Here is a 20,854-nt window from a genome sequence, read left to right on the forward strand (position 1 = left end):
AAAAAAATTTGAAATATACGGTATGTTATATTTATACGGTTCCATATTTTAAATATACGGTATTTTTTTATTTGTGGCATACGGCAGTGTAAGAGGTGGTTAGTGGGTGTGGTACCTATATCCTATTAATACATAATTTTGAACTAACATATATACACATGCTTTTTTTCACCGTATCTATATCCTATTAATATATAATTTTTAACTAACATATTTTTTTTTTTGTCAAATCAACTTTTTTTTTAAATATTATATGTCAAATCACTTTAATATTTTTAATCAAATCAATACAATTTTAATCTTATATTTTAAACTATTTTAATTATATTAATTTCTATAATACAAATATTACAATTTTCATATTATATATTTTTAAAAAAATCTCAGTACTTTAATTTTTTTTTTGTCTTTTTCTCTTCAGTCATTAATTCATAGATACTTTTGGTATGGTAATAATAATAATAATTACAAATAAATTTATTTTACTTATAAATATTTAAAATATAATTATTAATATTAAATAAATATTATACTTTATTAGTACAATACTTACATAAAATATTATATATTTAATCAATATAGTCTATTTCTTTATTAATTTTTACAATTTAAAAATATATATATTTATGTTCCTTGTTCAATGCAATTTAACATTTTTGTATATACTAATTATAATATTATTTTAGTTACAAACTTAGTTTTATATATTTTTGTTACAAATATGTTAACTAAATTTACAACTTACTTTTTGAAAATATTAGTCACAAATATAATTTTTTTAGTTATAAAATTAGTTATGTAAACCATTGTTACTAAATTAAAAAAAAAATAGCAAGGAATTATTCTATAAATGTTGTCTACAAAAATATAAAACTTGTGTTACAAATCTGTAAAACATGGTTATATATTTATAAATATTGTTTACAAAAATGTTTTTATGTAACTGGTTTTCGTATCTGTAAAAGCATGTTACAGGTTTGTAATATGTAAATTCATAGTTGTCGTTGTCTGTAAAAGCTTGTTACATGTTTGTAACATGTAAGTTCTTATTTAGCATTTCTCTATCATGTTGTTTAGGGTTACAACTTACTTTTTGAAAATATTAGTCACAAATATAATTTTTTTAGTTATAAAATTAGTTATGTAAACCATTGTTACAAAATTAAAAAAAATTAGCAAGGAATTATTCTATAAATGTTGTCTACAAAAATATAAAACTTGTATTACAAATCTGTAAAACTTGGTTATATATTTATAAATATTGTTTACAAAAATGTTTTTATGTAACTGGTTTACGCATCTGTAAAAGTATGTTACAGGTTTGTAACATGTAAATTCATAATTGTCGTTGTCTGTAAAAGCTTGTTACATGTTTGTAACATGTAAGTTCTTATTTAGCATTTCTCTATCATGTTGTTTAGGGTTGCTCAAGATCCAAACCAATCCAATTACCCCGAATCAATCCAATAATAAAAAATTGGATATTCAATTACAATTAATTGGATTTGTAAACTTAGTCTTTCTCTATCATGATGTTTAATGGACTTAATGTTGTAAACTTAATATTTAAAGGACTATAATGTGACAATTGTAAGGACTTAAATTGGTATTATTACTCCATAGTGTCTAGTATTTTGTATGTTTTTTGTTTTGCTTGTTAATTTGTTTAATATCAACATTTAGGTTCAAAGATAAAAAAATAAAAATAAAAATAAAAATAAATCGACCCAATCCAATTACAAATGGATTTGATTGGATTTGTAGGCCAAAACGGATTGGATTGGATTGGATGATGATTTCCAACATCCAACATTTAATTGAATTGGATTAATTAGTGGTAAAAATGTTGAGCATCCCTAATGTTGTTTGTAAAAATTTGTTACAAATTTATTGCTATATTTTAAAATAATTTTATGATTATACCTTTCAACAATATGGTTTTTTCAAGTCTAAACTTTGATTACAATTTTGTAAGTTTACAGATAAGTAATTCAAAACTTATTTGAAGATGTTAATATATATATGTATATATATATGTTGTCCATGATAATATTTGTAATGGTTTTATATAAATTTGAAGTGTGATATTCATCATGTAATGAGATGAGTAATATAGATATCTGGGTAAATGTTGATAATAATGGGTTGTGGGTTATATAATAGGCATACTGTAATATTGTAATTAGTTTAAAATACCGTATTTTTAGAATTTTTTTCCAAATTTGCCGTATATGTGTTAATTGCCCAAAAAACAATGGAATTCCTCTTCAATTAGTGAGAGTAAAGTCTATTTAAATATTTTTTGAAAGTATGAAAAAATTATTTCTATAATTTTCAATATTTTAATAATATAAATAAAAATGATATTACCGATCATACTTTTGTGTTTTGTTATTATATTTATATATTTTTTATTATGTGTTTTGTCTTATTATTTATTTGGAAAACAAATTATCTTTTAGACTTTGTGTTTTGTAAAATAGTTCAAATAGATCCCTAAACCCGATTTTGGTCAAAGTTTTTTGAATTAAAATTACAAATAATTCGCCAAACTAACAATTCAGAACAAAAACACAATCAATCTGCCTAATAACTATATTGTCGTATTCAATTTTTTTATTCATCAAAATTGAGTTTAGAGATCTATTTGAACTATTTACAAAATACAAGGTCTAAAAAGTAATTTGTCAAAAGATATGGTCTAATCAGATAATGAGACAAATTTTAGAAAAGTTTAAACCCTACTTATCATGAATTAAACAAAAAACTATTTTTTTAATTGTTACCGAACATAACCTTAGTTGTACGTGAATTAATTTATAAAATTAAAATGAGGTAACTTAATTTTGATGGAATATTTTTTTTATTATTTAAATTAAACATGACCATCGATTTTAGGAAGAAAATCATAATTATTAAAAATATAATACCTGCATAATAACGCATTTCATACTTAGGGCATTTCTAGTGGTGGCAATCTATTTTGTTGTCAAAAGTTTTAATATATTATTTTCCTTCTTATCCACGTAATTGAAAATACTTTTATATAAAAAAAAAAGATGGCAACGTAGCCATTTTTCGACAATTTTCGTGAACAATTTTATAGCATGAGGACCCACATATTATTCATAGCAATTGCAATAACAACTACATTGTAGATGCTCCTCACTACTGTAAACAATTTGCCAAAAGTCATAAATCATTATAAAATATTATTATTTTTTTAAAAAGAAAATACAACAACATTGCATAACAGGGAAAGTGGCAACCTTTCGAGCAACAAAAGATGGAAGTACAAGATAACATTTTGTCTAACAAATATGTACAAGCCACTTATGTGAATACTAAAGGGATACTCCAAAATAATCCACTACTATATATATATATATATTTACAAAAAAAAAAATGTATCGAGTACATCACTTTAGGCCATTTCCACAATCTAGTAAATTATCAGTAAAAAAATCGAACAAATTATTGTTTTCCTTTTTAAATTGTTCTCTAAATTATAAATTTCCCATTTTAGGATTGTGCGTGGTGGACTAGTAATCTTCCAGGGTTAGTTGGGTAAGCCAATAGTAGTTCCAGCATCCTTGAGCGGCGACACCATCATTTCTACAAATATGGTAGCGTTCGTAGGCTTATGACCTAAGCTTGCTGCCTATAATTGGGCCACGAAAACTTCAGAAATAGATTTTGGGCCAAACAAAGTGTTATTCAGTTAGTAATGATCCCAAGATCCATTGATCTACTGGGGTAGAATATGGAAAAATTACATATGTAACAGTAATATTAAAAAAAAATTGAAATATACGGTAATCAAAAGTAATTACCGTAATACTGTTCCTCCATGTATCATTATTCGTTTCTTACATATACTTTTATATATACTAGATACAAACAACGTGCAATATGCACGTTGGTTAGTTTTATTTATAGAATTTATTAATTATTTTTATTAAATTTATATTAATGTCATATAAATTTTGAAATAAATATTATATTTTAATTAAATAATTTATTTATTTTTGTTTAAGTTTATATTGGTTCTAGTTTTTGAATTTGGAGTGACAATAAGAGATAATATATTATATATTTAATGTAATAGTAAATATTATACGTGAATTTTAAATTTAAGTTTCTTGCTAGTTTTAAAAAGAAAAGTAATTTGTTGCTAATTCACAACAGATTATATTATATGTTTAAAATGATATTATTCTAATAAGTGAGTTTAAGTTTTATTAAAGTTTATTTAAGTTATAAAAAGTATGATTTTATTATTTAAAAATAATTATCATTGTAAAATATCTCAAAAATATCATATTTTAATTTATTTAATTATTTATTATTTTAAAATAATTATCATTGTAAAATATCTGAAAAATATCCTATTTTAATTTAATTTGTTTAATTATTTATTATTTTTAAATAATTATCATTGTAAAATATCTCAAAAATATTTTATTTAAATTATTTTAATTAATTATTTTATTTTATTTAAAAAAATAATAATGTATTGCTAATTCACAACAGATTATATGATATGTTTAATATGATATTATTCTAATAAGTGGGTTTAAATTTTATTAAAGTTTATTTAAGTTATAAAAAGTATGATTTTATTATTTTAAAATAATTATCATTGTAAAATATCTCAAAAATATCATATTTTAATTTATTTAATTATTTATTATTTTAAAATAATTATCATTGTAAAATATCTAAAAAATATCCTATTTTAATTTAATTTGTTTAATTATTTATTATTTTTAAATAATTATCATTGTAAAATATCTCAAAAATATTTTATTTAATTTTTTTAATTATTTATTTTATTTTATTTTATTTAAGTTTTAGTGTTTACAAACTACAGTTAGATATAAAAATATTCTGTTAAAAATAAGAATATTCCGTTAAAGTTAACATTAAAAAAAATAAAAAACCGTTAAACCAAGAATTACCGTTATCTACACATTTATTATATAGAAGATATATATATATATATATATTAGGTAAAAGTAACGTGCTTATTTAGTTTCAAAATTATAAACATAATCTATCATTTTGATAAAAAATGATTCATTATTTAAAAAAAAATATATATATAATAGAATAAATTATAGTTCTACAGTATATAAATATTTATATTAATAATCTTTACATATATGATATTTAAACACAATATTGATATAGATATATAATTACATGGCTACATGACATATATATATAAATTACAATAATATTTAAAAAGAAATTAATAATAAAAATAAAATAAGAATAGAAAAAGTAGTGTAGACATTAATATGCATGCATAAACTATTTTTAGTTTATAATGTATCTCATAATGTCCTTTTGTGAATTTGATAAGAAAAAGAGCGTCAAACACTTAATAAAAAACAAACTATCACACAAATTCATAAGATAAAAAAATGATATGTATGCTTTTATTATTTTTAAATAAATATGATTTAATTATTTAAATTATCATAAAATATCTTAAAAATATCATATTTTAATTAATTAATTTTTGTTTAAGTTTATGTTTGTTCTAATTTTTTAATTAGGTAGTGATAACAAATATTATATATTACATGTTTAATATAATATTAAGTCTAAGTTCAATTAAATAGTATTTAAGTTATAAAATATATAATTTTATTATATAAATAATTATCATTGTAAAATATCACAAAAATATTTTATTTTAATTTATTTAATTATTTATTTTTTTATTATTATTTAAATTTAAGTTAAATATAAAAATATTCGGTTAAATATAAAAATATTCCGTTAAAGTTAACAAAAAATAAAAATAAAAAATCGTTAAAACAAAAAATTTGTGTTATCTACACACTTATTATATAAAAAAGATATATATATATATTTATATTTAAGATTTATGGAAAGAATAACCTAATCATAAACAACAATCATAGATAACTAAAAAAACGTTATATATATATATATTGATTAATTACATAAAACACCGCAAGTTTAGAAATTCATCTGTTTTAGCTTCATGATTTTGCTAATTGTATTGGAGTTTTCAAATTTTAGATTAATATGATCTCATTGTATGCATAGGCCATTATGTGTTCAAAAAATATTGCTAGTATATTTATATATATTTAATGAATGATTAATGTACTTGAGGGAGGTCTGAACTTGAAGGCAAAAAAAGAAGGTTGTTATATGGTATTTTCTGAATATGTAGCAATCTGTTACAATAATTATTATGTAAATATTATTTACAAAATAATGTCTTATAAATATTTGTTACAATCATGTCAAATAAATTTGTAAATTATTCTGTAAATGTTAATTACAAAAATAAAAGTTTTAGTTGTGAAATTAGTTTTGTAAACCTTTATTACAATTTTTTTTTTCTTTACGAATTAGTTTATAAAAGCTGTTTACAAAATTAAAATATTGAATTTCACCGGAAAAGTAAATCTTTTTCTGTAAACTTTGGTTACAATTTCGTAACAATACAGAAAAATATTACTTTAAACTTTATAAAATTTAAATATTTTTACAAGGAAGAGTTACTAATATTATAACAATGAGTGATGAGTTCGCAAAAGTAAGTTCCAAATTAATAACAACAAGTTTCCAATTTCGTAACAATAAATTATAAGTTTGTAACAATGAGTTACCAATTTGGTAACAATGAGTTAAGCTTGTAATGGTGAGTTACCAAATTATTACTAAAATGTTAATTATGATTAGATTAGTTGCTAAAAATTTCGTAATCATGAGTTATTAATAATTTTAAAGGGTTACTGAACTAATCACTAATAATTTTGTAACATATGTTATAAATATATTGTTCAATTATAAGATTAATTACCAACAATTTTATAAATTTAGGTTAGTAATACTTTCAAAATTTTATAGGATTTATTATCAACAATTATGTTATTGCTTGTTCATATTTTTGTAACTACATATTTATAATTTGATTTTCCATTCATTTTGTTATATTTATTTTTTGTTACAACTTATTTCCATTTTAATGACTTTTTTTAATTATTATCTTACAAAGTTTTTATTACTTTATATATAAGAAAATATTTATTTTTGTGCTTGTTGCTTGTATGATAATGGTCTAATAATGCAAAGAAATGTTATATAAAATTATAATAATAAGTATGAATTTATATTTTAAAATGTTAAAAATTAAAGATGTTTTTAATGACATTAAATTCATAGTAATTATATGTATCATGGATTATTTTTCTAGCTGAAGAACTTTGCAAGTTAGTTAATTTTTATTGATTTTATTCATAACGTCAAATTTAAGTTAATTTTGTTAAAGAAGTAAGTATTCAAAAAGATAATCATAATCCTAATCATCATTAAATTATTATTTTTATTGAGAAAATAACAAATTTCATCAATTTTTTTATTTAATTAAAACAAATAAATTCATACCATTACATATTTATAAGATTTTTTTCTTACTATTTCCCCTTTTTTTATTAACATTAGTAACCATATTTTATTGAAAAACAAAAGTCATTTTCTTTGTTTTTTTTTATTTTGTGCAGGCTTGGAGTAATATATATTAAATTATGTAGAATTATTTTTAGGCTAAGCTATTTTTCAGATTAACAACTCACGTACGTATTTATATAACTTTCTACCGTATATATGTAAATACTTTAATTCATCGTATTTTTTGAATTTTTTGACGTATTAAGTGTATAGTTGTAAGTTTATCGTAGAATATTATCACTGAATTGAAAGAAAAAAAATTAAAAATTAAACCAATGAATTGATAGAAAATAAATTGGTATGGAAAATTTTAGATTTCTATTTCAATTCAACTCCATTCACTAGACTATTTGAGAATGTTTGGTATGAGAATTAGGTTTGGTCAATTAAATTAATTTTTAATGATTTGGAATTTGTGTTTCTATGTGGATCACTTTTTAGCTTGATTTGATAGTAATTTCGAACTTTTCAAACATGTGAGATTTAAATTATCTTAAAGATTTTTATTTTAGATACATACATTTTTTTTAGTTTTTTTTTATTGTACCTAATTTTGCTCTTAAAAAATACGTACTCAAGTTTCTAAAAATACGATATTTAAAGTTTCATAATTAGAAAAATACGGTCTCATGAAAAACAACTAAAAACAACTCACACATCAACTCAAAATAAACTAAAACAAAAAAATAATATATATTAGAACAACTAAACATTAACCCAAAATAAACTTAAAAAACGTAAAAACAACACAAAAAAGACAAAATTGTAAAAATATAAAAAAAATTCTCGTAAAATTGAAAAGAATAAAAAAAAGTTTGATGGTAAAAATGTAATTTTTTAGCAAAATTAAGTATTTTATGTAAAATCTATAATTTAAAGAGAGCTTACTCCACTTTCACCAAACTCAAGACTCAACTCTCATACTAAACACCCACAAATATATTAATATTAAATTATTTTCACACATCAAATTTTCTAAAGGAATAAAAAATTTAGTACCACAATACAAGGGAGAATTGTGCCTCTTCTCATGTTAGATGTAATAATTAAGTAATTTGATTTAATTTTTCGAATATTCTAATTATATTACCAAAAAAAATTATAAAAATTATCCAATTCATAATAATATTTATTTTCTTTCCAACATTACTTGTACATATAAATAAAAAAAATTAGTAGAATCAATTATTAGTGAAAAAAACAATTTACATTTTATCTTAATTTAATGGTCGCAATAATTTTTTAATTTATAGATATATTTAGAAGAGACTCTCCTAATTATTTTTCAAGTAATTTATAAGAACATGAATCACGACATAGCCATACATTGGTTGAATTGTGATAATCTCAATATAATGATTCTAATTTCTCAAAACATTGAGTTTTTGATGTGTACGCATACATAGATCTTCTCTTTATTCTCTGCAACTGTGCTCAGGTTGCACTTGCACTTGCACTTGCCACTTGAGTCCAAAGTTATACAAGGGAATTAATAATAAAAAACTGGTCTCAAAAGAAAAACTTGGCCAAAAGTGATTCAGACTAATCAACCAGGCATCTTTGCATTCAGTCCATGAAAAAATATGTACATTTACTTCTATTTATATATGTCTTCTGGTTGAGACAAAACTCATTTTCAACTTCAAGTACGTATATGAACCTCGTGGCATTACATTCTTTCATATTCACAAAATCAGCACGAGAACACTACTTTGCCAGAAAATCATTCATACCACAAACGCCTGGTTTAAGCTTTTCACCATGGAGGGATGATATAAAGGTTTCAGACCACTTTTGCTTCATAGATTCTGGGACCATAAAATCACCAACAAAAGGATTCCACATATCTCCAGCAGGACCACCTAGAACCCACTTTATCTTCGATGGTGTGCAGGAAAAATCATCCATTGAGGCTTCAACTTCTTCTCTCGGGTTACTTTTTTTTGGCGAATCAGAATGGTCAAAAAGCTAGAAAAGAAATATACACAAATAGATATATTCAAAAGAATTATCAACAAGATTCTTGCTCTAATATTCAACTACAGCATTAATGAGCTCATAAACTTACTCCGGAAACATTGTGATGTGTGACTTCCTTTGACACAATTGTATGTTCGTTATATGTTGTAGGGGGGTCATCATTAACTTTAGTAGAACGTGTCTCATCAGGTGCACATACATTATGGGAATCAGATTTGGTTGAAACCTGAATTTGAAGCAAACCTATATTTTGTCAAGGATCAAAGAATCAAATATACACTGTTTCACTGGTTGTAACTTGTGAACGAGCATACCTTACGCTTATGGGAATGTTTGAATGCATTGAGTGTCATTGCATATTCCTTTGCTTCTTCTTCTTTTAGGTGTCTCTCAACAGCTTTTAATGACCTGAATACATTTCCGGTCTTCAGCTCAACATAGTGCTGCACATGTAAATCAGCATATAAATTCTATAGTTTCTGATGGTGCCATGTGCTTAATAATGAAAGAACAGCAGAAAGCATTGAATTGACAGTCGTCCAAGCCCGTGTATCTAGTTTCTGATGGATTCGTGTGCTTATTAATGAGGGAACACTAGGAAACATGGAATTGCTAGCCTACACTGACAGAAACTCTCAATATATACATATGGCAAAGAAGATAAGTCACTGTGCAAAGTATTAGAGCTCAAAATGCAATTGCTTCCAGCAGGTACATGAATCATAATAAACTCAGGATAAACGAGAAAAAGAGAGGCTTAATCTGAAAACAGAAAAAATACCTTACAAGGCCTATCACTATAAATGCTCTTGCGTCGTGGAGTTTTCTGAATGATCCAACCATCAGGTAGTACAAAGTTCGGGGGCCTCTCAGTGATAAGTAGAGAATGTTGGATCTGCGTAATTTTAGTATTTTCAATTAGGATTTTCCTTCAACATTTAATCATTACAAAATGAAACTCTTTCTTCGGAAAATTGGATTAAACTAATGCAGAGATCTCAGAAACTTCTGAATCCAGTAAAAGGTTAACACTTTTCCCTGTAATATGGGTGCCTTAATATTCAAAGACAGATGTGGATGAAGATTTTCAAGCTATAGAACGCCATACTCCAGCAATGCAGGTTAACTATTGAAGATGCTTCAATTGTGCATGTTAGTGGAATTGAATTCAAAAGATTAAAGTTAAATGCATAAAAACACATGGACTTAACTTTTTCAATTATACCCATAAGTGAACCACCCTTATATTAGACTTTTTTTTTTCCAGGGAATGGATTCATTATTCTTTGTTACTTTAATTCAAAATTTTAAAGAATGAACACATTTTTACTCTGACAACCAGACCTGCAAGGAAGGAGATGATGATCATTGTTGTATAGGTGAAGAATCACCTGAATCAAATAAATACCAATCCATGTGTTGTATAAAAACTTGTATGATGCTTGTGAAATATTTAAATACCTTGACTGGCGCTGTGACCATGTTTGTCTCTTTCAGGTGTCTCTCAACATCTCTTAAGGAGCGAAATTGACGTCCAGTCCCTGGCTCAACATAGTACTGCAAATGTAAATCAGCTTGTAAATTTTCTAGCTTGTCATGGAACCATATGTTTGATAACATCAGGATGCATTGAATTGTTTGCACTCATTCATCCATGCATCTATGTATATGCACAAAATTTACCTTGCTAAAAATATGGAATTTCCTTCAACAAGTACAGAGCGTGATAAATCTTGTATAATAATAAATAAATAAAACAAAAAAGTGATGCTTCTAATGTTGGAAAGAAGAGATACCTTGTCAATACGACCAGCAGTAGCTCCCTTCTTCCTTTCATTTATCCCAATGATCCAATCATCAGGAAGTGTAAACTTTGAACTGCTCTTGGTGTTCAAGAGAATAATTTGCGTCTGCAGTAGTATTTAGCTGTCAATGAAGATTTCTATTTGTATCTAATCATTAAAGTTTAAATTTTTGCTTCTACAGTTTGGATTGCTGATACAGCAATAGCTGACTTATCAAAATAAATCCACTAAAAGGTTAAGCCTTTTCCCTCTTATCTTACAAATTGACATAAATGGATTAAATTTATTGGATTACTCCAAATTAAAATCACCCTTATGCAGCAGGGTCCCTCTATCAAATCAAGTGTACCATGAAGAATCTACGCAACTTTCCTCAACAGAATAATGCCGGAATAGCACTCTGGCTTGATATACATCAGTATAAACATCTGGTGTTAATGTGAAAGTAAAGGACATGTAATCAAGTTGAAATTAATTATTAAAGACTTGATGTATTAGATAATACTTGAGTTCCCTATGAAATCCTCCTCACCTTCCCACCGCTTGCAAAAGCATTTGTGGGAAAATTGGAACTCACTTAAGTTTACTGCAGGGTGCGAACTTGATAGGATCTGTAAACAAGTTTTGAAGCTTCTATTTCTTTTTTCAATATTTTATTTTCGGTCAATTCAATCTCCTGGGCCTTCTTCGCCAAATATAACCAGAAGAATTTTAATAAGAGAACATAAAAGCAAATGCCAATTATAGACTAAAATCTACAAGAAAGCTTATATGAGACAACCCGAAAAAACATACATGTTATTTCTTCACTTGAAACCCATAGTAATCCTCACAGGAGCGAATTAACATAATTTAAACTTAAATCCTTTTTAGTGAAAACATTCCTATATTATCATTTTTAGGTGTACATATATAATTCAAGTTCAAGGCTTACACATTTGTTGCCTGATTCTTTCAACACCTTGTCTGGGGAGGCATGTGTTTCGCCATCCCTAAGGTATCTCTCAACCGCTACCAGCGACCGAAACACATTTCCTGTACCGGGTTCAATATAATACTGCACAAATTTTGGTAGGTCATATAAGTTTCAATGAGAGAATTACAAAAATATGACCTCTAACATAGTGTTCATATTAAGAACAACAGTATACTAAAACCCAATTCACTTTTTCTATGTTTACTTTTCAACATGTGATAATAAAAACTGCAAAATTGTTTGAAGCAATGGAATTGTAAATTGGAACAACAACAATCACAACTTAATTGAATTGAATTCCAATCAAATAACCCAAACACCACCATTTCCCACCCTTTCTTGTCTCATATTTTAGCATATAAATAAAGAAACAAATAAAATCAATGCAGTTGTTTTCTTGCAATTGCGGATAATTCATCTAACATAAAAAAAAATGATGACAATAACTAGTTCTCTTCTCTCCAGTTATTAAATAAATAAAAAAAACAAAACCTTGTCAATTTGAGAAGGCCTGCTAGGGCGGGGTTTATGCTGAACCAACCAATCATGAGGCAGTGTGAATTGGGTTGAGACGGAGGTAGAGGTGGAAATGAGGCGGTGATCGGAATGTGCGTCGGTGCATGCCGGTAGCGTTTGCAGAGGTTTCACCTTTATAGCTCTAGCTTTTCTCTTCATGCTGATCACGCTGTTTTTTTTCACTTTGTCTCTATTTCTTCATCTCTATTAAAGCAGATTTTCGGTTATATAACTTATTTGGTTTGGTAATTGAATTCATTAAAAATTTATAGTCGACCGAATTAGTTTTACTGTGCTGTGTTTAACAAATATCTCCTTATCTGACGGGACCGGGAATTGGCGGGCACTGCCACCTCCGTCCCCTTAGCAACTTTAATAATGGACTAGCTCTTTTTAACCTTGTATTTATAACCCCAACCCCTAATTAATGTTTCTCACGTTAATAACTTTATATACTCTTAAAAAGATATTAATACTCCTCAATAATAAATATTAAGTTTTTCTCCATTTTGTTTATCTTGCATGTACTTAGCAGTCACCAAAATGATCTACTCTACTAAAAAGAGCAAATACCTCTTCTCTCTCAAATCATCCAATCTCAAAGATCAACACCATTTTTCTTCTCACTAAAATTTGGAAAGTGACGTTATCTCTCACAACTCTTTTCTTCTCACCTAAGTTAAAGAAGATTGAAGATTAAAGAGAAATCATCTCTCAAACTTGAAGAATATTGAATATTTGATTTGATAATGAGTAAGTGTTTTTTTATTTATAGGTTATGAGTATCTTGTGTAATACTTTATATGGAATTTTCGAACTATTCTAGGCTAAAAAATCCATGAAAAGAAATAATTTTATGTTGAGATGACGATTTTTCGATTGATTTCCGCAATTTAGGTCACTGTGTTCACACATACTTCACACGTAGTTCACACCTTGTTCACATATAGTTAACACATTATTCACATTTGGTGCACACATGATTCACACTTGGTTTACACATAATTCACATATGGTTTACACATTGTTCACACATGCATGTTTCACACTTGGTTCACACACGGTTCACACATGCTTTACACTTAGTTCACATATGGTTCACACATTATTCACACGTGGTTCACACATAATTCACACTTGGTTCACACATAATGCACACATGATACACACATATGGTTGACATTTGGTTCACACATTATTCACACTTTGTACACACGTAATTCACACTTGGTTCACACATATATTTTTGGAGAAACACGATACACAAAGGGTGGTGGTGGGAGGCTTCAACGATGGTGGTGGGAGCCTTCGGTGCTAGGGGCTTCGACTGTGGTGGTGGGAGTGTAACGCCCTGGATAGCCAAGACCATTACACTGTGTGTTTATAAAGTGCCAGACTTGCTAACCAAGTCAATTAAACAAAATCGTGACACTAAGACTATAAAGGAACTAGGGTTTAAAATGTTTTGGTCTCAAAAGCTTCATTCTCATTAAGAAACGTTACTCGTTTACACGGGATCCCAAAAATACAAGTTTAAAGATCGTTTACAAAAGTTATAAGATTCAGATACATTAACCAGCCATACTAAGGCAAAACAGGCGGTTAGGTAATCCCAGTCCTGATCCACTCCTCGACCATGATGATCGAACGGCTGACTATGCACATTTCACCTCGGAGCTCTCCACTTCAGGCTTGGTCCAACTTGCCTTTGCCTTTACCTGCACCACGTAGCACCCGTGAGCCAAGGCCCAGCAAGAAAACACAACAACAGAGCATAAGCAATCAACAGACAAGTCCATAACCCACATTGCATCATAAGTTCTCAAACATGTAATCATTTAGCATGTCCAAGTGTTCAGCATACTAAGCTTATCAATTCAATTCATATATCACAGCACAAATGATAACTAGGGCTAGCGCTCTCAGGCTGCTCCCTCCGTTATCCCACTGACTCCGGCCTAATTAAGCCGAGCTCAGTGAGTATTCTCGGCTACCAGCGGCCAAGCCGCGCCCTATGCGCATATACTATGTACGGTACTCTTAGGCCGCTTTACATGTCCCATTGCATAATACCATCATTGACACGATACAATTCTCGGGAGCACTTAGTCCCACCACAACACATAATCGGGTGCAGTTTTCTTACCTTTGAACTCACTGGCTTTGATCTCTCAACTCCTTGAGCACGATCCCCCTCGAGCCCTAGCGCTCACCTAAACACAACCATAGCCAAAGTCATCATCAATCCCCAAGTTCAAAACCTAGCCTCGGGGCCAATCCCGAGCCCCCGGGAAGTCCTAGTTCCACCAAACAAGGTGGTGGAATCAAACCCCAAACCCTAGGTCAAAAACCCTTGCAAACAACCCTAAAATCCCCTTCAGAAGGCAGGGTAGCACTACAACGCTCTTGGGAGGGCGCTACAGCGCTACAAACAGAAGCCAAAATCCCCTTAGCATTATGGCCTAGCGCTACAGTGCCCCAAAGGCTAGCGCTGTAGCGCTAGTCATAGACAGCCCAGCACCAATTTTTCTCTTCTGCGATTTCTTCGAACCAACCTTAACCAAAACTCTTCCAACTCTTTTCCAAACTCAAAAACAACCTCATGACCACACTCCACTCATCCCAAGCACCCCAAACACCTAAAACCCAAGCACATGCATCCACAAACTCAGAATTCACCATAGCCACTTCTAAGCTCTAAAACTCAATAAAAACTAGCTGAACAACAAAGTTAGAGTTAGACTTTATACCTTTGATAGGATTTCGACCACAAGCTGCCTCTAGACTCCTCTAGCTTGCTCCTCCTTAACCTTTGCCCTGAATTTCCCAAAATCCCCATCAAACCCAGCTTACACACCACATTTCAAAAACTAAAACCAGCAACCAGAGAATTTACAGAACCTCACCTCAAGTGATGGCCTAACCTTGCTAAACCATTGCCAAATCCTCAAGTTCAGCTCAGAAATCTTGTAGCTTAATTGACCTAGCTCCCCTTTGAGCTTTACTCCAAAAAGAATGAAGAAACAGTGGTGGTGAAAGCACAAACCGACTCAGGGTAAACTTCTATGTTTTTCCTTCCTTTCCTTTTTCCTTCTTTTCTTTCCTCAGACTTCTGTGATATTCTACAAATCCCACTAACATAAAGCCTCAGTAATACCCATCCTTAAAAGCCAAAATGACCTTAATGCCCTCCCTATTAATTCTAAACCTTTTAATCCACTTAGGGCATTTAGTCATTTCACCCAATTCCCGCTAATTCCTCGAGTGTCTCTAATATTTCCCGCTTAATTCCCAATACCTAATTAACCACCAATAGTACTCCTCAATGTCAAGACAGACTCCAGTATTTTCCCTAAATTCCCATTTATACCCCTAAGCTCACCCCGAGCCGGGTATAAATCCCCGCCATAACTTTTCGTTACTTTGCTCACTAGGATCGTATCGAGTCACAGATCACAGATATATCCACATAATAATGTGGTCTCGACAATTATCACATATATCAAAGCAGTTATGCCCATAATGGCCAAAATTACGATTATGCTCCTCTAACCTAGTCAGGGCCTACATGCATACTAATACACATAGTCATGCATCTAAAATATTCAGATAGTCATATAACATGCTTTAACTCATAATCATGCATCTTAATAATTAAAATCACACATAATTCCCATTATGCTCTCCAGGCACACTAATCAAGGCCCTTAAGCCTTATTAGTGAATTTGGGTCGTTACAACTATCCCCTCCTAATGAGAATTTCGTCCTCGAAATTTACCTGAACAACTCGGGATACTGATCCCGCATCGCTGTCTTAAGCTCCCAGGTCACCTCCTCGACCTTACTGTTCCTCCACAACACTTTAACCAAAGGAATCGTCTTATTCCGCAACACTTTATCTTTTTGATCCAAGATCTGAACTGGTTGCTCTTCATAAGCCAAATCTGCTTGTAACTCCAAATCCTCATGCCTCAGCACATGAGTCACATCTGAGACATACTTCCGAAGCATGGAGACATGGAACACATCATGAACTCCAGACAACAAAGGCGGCAAAGCTAATCTGTAAGCCACCTGACCAATCCTTTCCAGGATTTCGAACGGTCCAATGAATCTTGGGCTGAGCTTGCCCTTCTTTCCAAACCTCCTCACCCCTCGCAATGGTGAAACTCGGAGAAAGACGTGGTCCCCAACTTGAAACTCCACATCCCTACGCTTAGGATCAGCGTAGCTTTTCTGCCTACTCTGAGAAGCGAGCATCCTAGCCCGGATCTTCTCTATGGCCTCACTTGTCCTCTGAACCATATCTGGCCCCAAATATCTCCTCTCACCCATCTCATCCCAATGAATGGGCGGTCTACACTTCCTCCCATATAACATCTCATAGGGAGCCACTCCAATCGTTGACTGATAACTGCTGTTGTACGAGAATTCAATCTACGGAAGGTACTTACTCCATGAACCCTCAAAATCAATCACACATGCTCTGAGCATATCCTCCAATACCTAGATCGTCCTCTCAGACTGTCCATCAGTCTGAGGATGAAAGGCTGTACTGAACTTCAGCTGAGTTCCCAAAGCTTTCTGTAAACCACCCCAAAACTTGGAAGTGAAGATAGGATCCCAGTCTGACACTATAGACTTAGGAACCCCATGGAGATGTACGATCTCCCTCACAAACAACTCAGCATACTGATCCACAGTATAAGTCGACCTCACTGGAAGAAAATGGGCTTACTTGGTGTATCTATCCACTATCACCCACACTGAGTCATGAAGTCCCACTGTTCTGGGTAATTCTCCCACAAAATCCATGGTAATGTCCTCCCATTTCCATTCAGGAATACCCAAAGGCTGAAGCAATCCCGCCGATCGCTGATGCTCAGCTTTCACCTGCTGACAGGTTAGGCATCTAGCAACGTACTCTACCACATCCTTCTTCATCCCGGGCCACCAATACAAAGTTCGCAGATCCTGGTACATCTTCGTGGTACCCGGATGAAGTGAGTACGACGTCGTATGAGACTCATCCATTATCTCTCGTCTGATCCCCTCATCAGCTGTAACACAAATCCGTCCCTGATACCGAAGTAAACCAACCTCAGAAATAGTATAGTCCTTAGCTACTCCAGCTAAGACATCCTCTCTAACCCTCTGTAACTGAGCGTCAATCAACTGTCCTTCTCTGATCCGCTCTAGCAGGGTCGACTGTAGAGTAATATTAGCCAACCGCCCTACCACCAACTCTATCCCTACTCTAACCATCTCATCTGCTAACTCCCTTGAAATCTGAACAGAACTATACAACTGACCTGGACCTCTGCGGCTCAATGCATCCGCCACCACATTGGCTTTCCCTGGGTGATAAAGAATGTCACAATCATAATCCTTTACCAATTCCAGCCAACGTCTCTGTCTCATATTCAGGTCCTTCTGTGTAAAGAAATACTTCAGGCTCTTATGGTCAGTGTATACCTCACACATCTCCCCATATAGATAATGCCACCAAATCTTCAGTGCAAAAACCACTGCTGCTAGCTCCAAGTCATGAGTAGGATACCGCTGCTCATACTCCTTCAACTGTCGTGACGCATAAGCTATAACCTTCTCATTCTGCATCAACACAGAGCCTAAGCCCAACCTCGATGCATCACAATAAACAACAAACTTCCCTTCCCCCGAAGGAAGACTCAACACTGGCGCTGTAATAAGTTGTTGCTTCAACTCCTGAAAATTGTCTTCACACTTGTCTGACCAGATAAACTTCAAATTCTTTCTTGTCAATTCGGTCATCGGTGCTGCTATCTTCGAGAAGCCCTCTACAAACCGCCTATAGTAACCTGCTAACCCAAGGAAACTCCGCACCTCCGAGGCATTCCTTGGCCTCGTCCAATCCCTAACCGCCTCTATCTTAGATGGATCCACCTTAATCCCATCTGCACCTACAATGTGCCCAAGAAATGTCACTTCAGGTAACCAGAACTCACATTTCTTAAACTTAGCATACAACTGGTGCTCCCTCAACCTCTGAAGAGCCTGTCGAAGATGAAACTCGTGCTCTGTCTCTGAACTGGAATACACCAAGATGTCGTCAATGAAGACTATAACAAACTGACCAGAAAATCCTTGAACACCCTGTTCATTAAATCCATAAAGGCTGCTGGGGCATTGGTAAAACCAAAAGACATGACCAAGAACTCATAGTGCCCATACCGTGTTCGGAAGGTCGTCTTAGGTATGTCCTCATCCTTGATCCTCAGCTGGTGATAACCAGATCGAAGATCAATCTTTGAGAACACCATCTTACCCTGCAGCTGATCGAACAAGTCATCAATCCTCGGTAGGGGGTACTTATTCTTAATAGTTAACTTGTTCAATTCTCGATAGTCAATACACATCCTCAAAGTCCCGTCCTTCTTAACAAACAAAACTGGAGCACCCCACGGTGAGTAACTAGGTCTGATGAACCCCAAATCCAGAAGCTCCTGCAGTTGTATCTTTAATTCTTTCAGTTCTGCTGGTGCCATTCTATATGGTGCTCTTGACACTGGCTCTGCCCCTGGTGCCAATTCAATAACAAACTGAATCTCTCTACGCGGCGGCAACCTAGGCAAATCCTCAGGAAACACATCTAAGAACTCACAAACCAATCTGGTGTCTTCCGGTCCTACTGGTAAAACCCTGGTGGTATCCACCACGCTAGCCAAAAAGCCTATACATCCACCCTGCAGCAAATTTCTGGCTCTCAATGCAGATATCCTGGGTACGCGGGGTCCATGCACCGCTCCCACAAAAACAAAGGGATCCTCGCCCTCTGGCTCAAATGTTACCATCTTCTTCCTACAGTCAATGGTAGCTCCGTATCTAACCAGCCAATCCATACCTAAAATCATATCAAAATCCTCCATACTCAACTCAATCAAGTCTATAGATAACTCCCTACCATCAACTATCACTGGCAATGCTCTAATCCACCTCCTAGATACTACCAATTCTCCTGTAGGCAATATAGTCTCAAACCCTGAAGCACTATACTCACTAGGTCTACATAGTCTATCAATCACCTTATCAGATACAAATGAATGCGTAGCACCAGAATCAATCAAAACAGCAAAGGGAGTGCCAGCACTAGAAAGCTGACTTGTCACTACCGAGGGACTAGCCTCGGCCTTCGCCTGCGTCAGAGTGAATACTCGAGCTGGAGTTAAGCTGTCCACTTTCCCTGTCTCTCCCTTCTTCACTGTCGGGCAATCCTTCCTGAGGTGTCCCACCACCCCGCACACATAGCAGGCCTTAGCCCGACACTCGCTCGGATGACGCCTCTTGCACCTTGTGCACTCTGGATAAGTCCTCCACGAATTACCGCCTCCCTGATGGCCACCCTGAGTACTCCGACCTCCCCTATCAGACCTAGGAGCGATTGGAGCATCAGGAGTCTTCCTCTTCAAATCACTGGGACCCCCGCCCCTACCAGAACTAGAATATGGAGGCACCGCCTTGCGGCCCTCCCTTCTCACAGCACTCTCCCTCCATATCTTATTTTCCGCTTCCTCAGCGGTCAGAGCCTTCTCCACAGCCTGGGCATATGTAGTCACTACAGGAACTGTGGTAATTCTTACATCTCGGGCTATCATAGCATTCAGGCCTCTGGTAAATCTGTCCTGCCTAGCTGCATCAGTAGGCACAAGATCTGGTGCGAACTTCGCAAGTCTATCAAACTTCAAGGCATATTCTGTAACTCTCATACTGCCCTGAACCAGCCCCACGAACTCATTCACTTTCGCTGCCTTGATGGCAACATTATAATACTTTTGATTAAACAGGTCCTTAAACCCTTCCCAAGTCAATGTAGCAACTTCTCTGGTCTGTGATGCCACCTCCCACTAGATTCAGGCATCTTCCCTCAGCATATAAGTGGCACAGGCCACCCTGTCATGTCCTTCCACTCTCATAAAATCAAGAATGGTAGTGATCAAAGTCATCCACTGCTCAGCCTTCAGCGGATCTGGTCCTCCCTCAAAGATCGAGGGCTGTTGCTTTCTGAACCGCTCATATAACGGTTCCCACTTGCTCCCAACA

General features: G+C 32.3%; 1 protein-coding gene across 1 annotated transcript; it reads right to left on the reverse strand.

The window, feature by feature from the left end:
* Positions 1–8,879: 8,879 nt before the first annotated feature.
* Positions 8,880–13,184, reverse strand: LOC133791021 (methyl-CpG-binding domain-containing protein 7). The gene is made up of 8 exons (XM_062228901.1): positions 12,751–13,184; positions 12,217–12,339; positions 11,274–11,387; positions 10,939–11,034; positions 10,259–10,372; positions 9,792–9,920; positions 9,566–9,703; positions 8,880–9,465 (listed from the first exon to the last, which is right to left on the reverse strand). The coding sequence occupies exons 1-8, from the start codon at positions 12,931–12,933 to the stop codon at positions 9,205–9,207; spliced, it is 1,158 nt and encodes a 385-aa protein (XP_062084885.1). The 5' UTR covers positions 12,934–13,184; the 3' UTR covers positions 8,880–9,204.
* Between the last annotated feature and the right edge of the window lie 7,670 nt (positions 13,185–20,854).

Source organism: Humulus lupulus, chromosome 7 (assembly GCF_963169125.1).
Source record: "Humulus lupulus chromosome 7, drHumLupu1.1, whole genome shotgun sequence".
Lineage (NCBI taxonomy): Eukaryota > Viridiplantae > Streptophyta > Magnoliopsida > Rosales > Cannabaceae > Humulus > Humulus lupulus.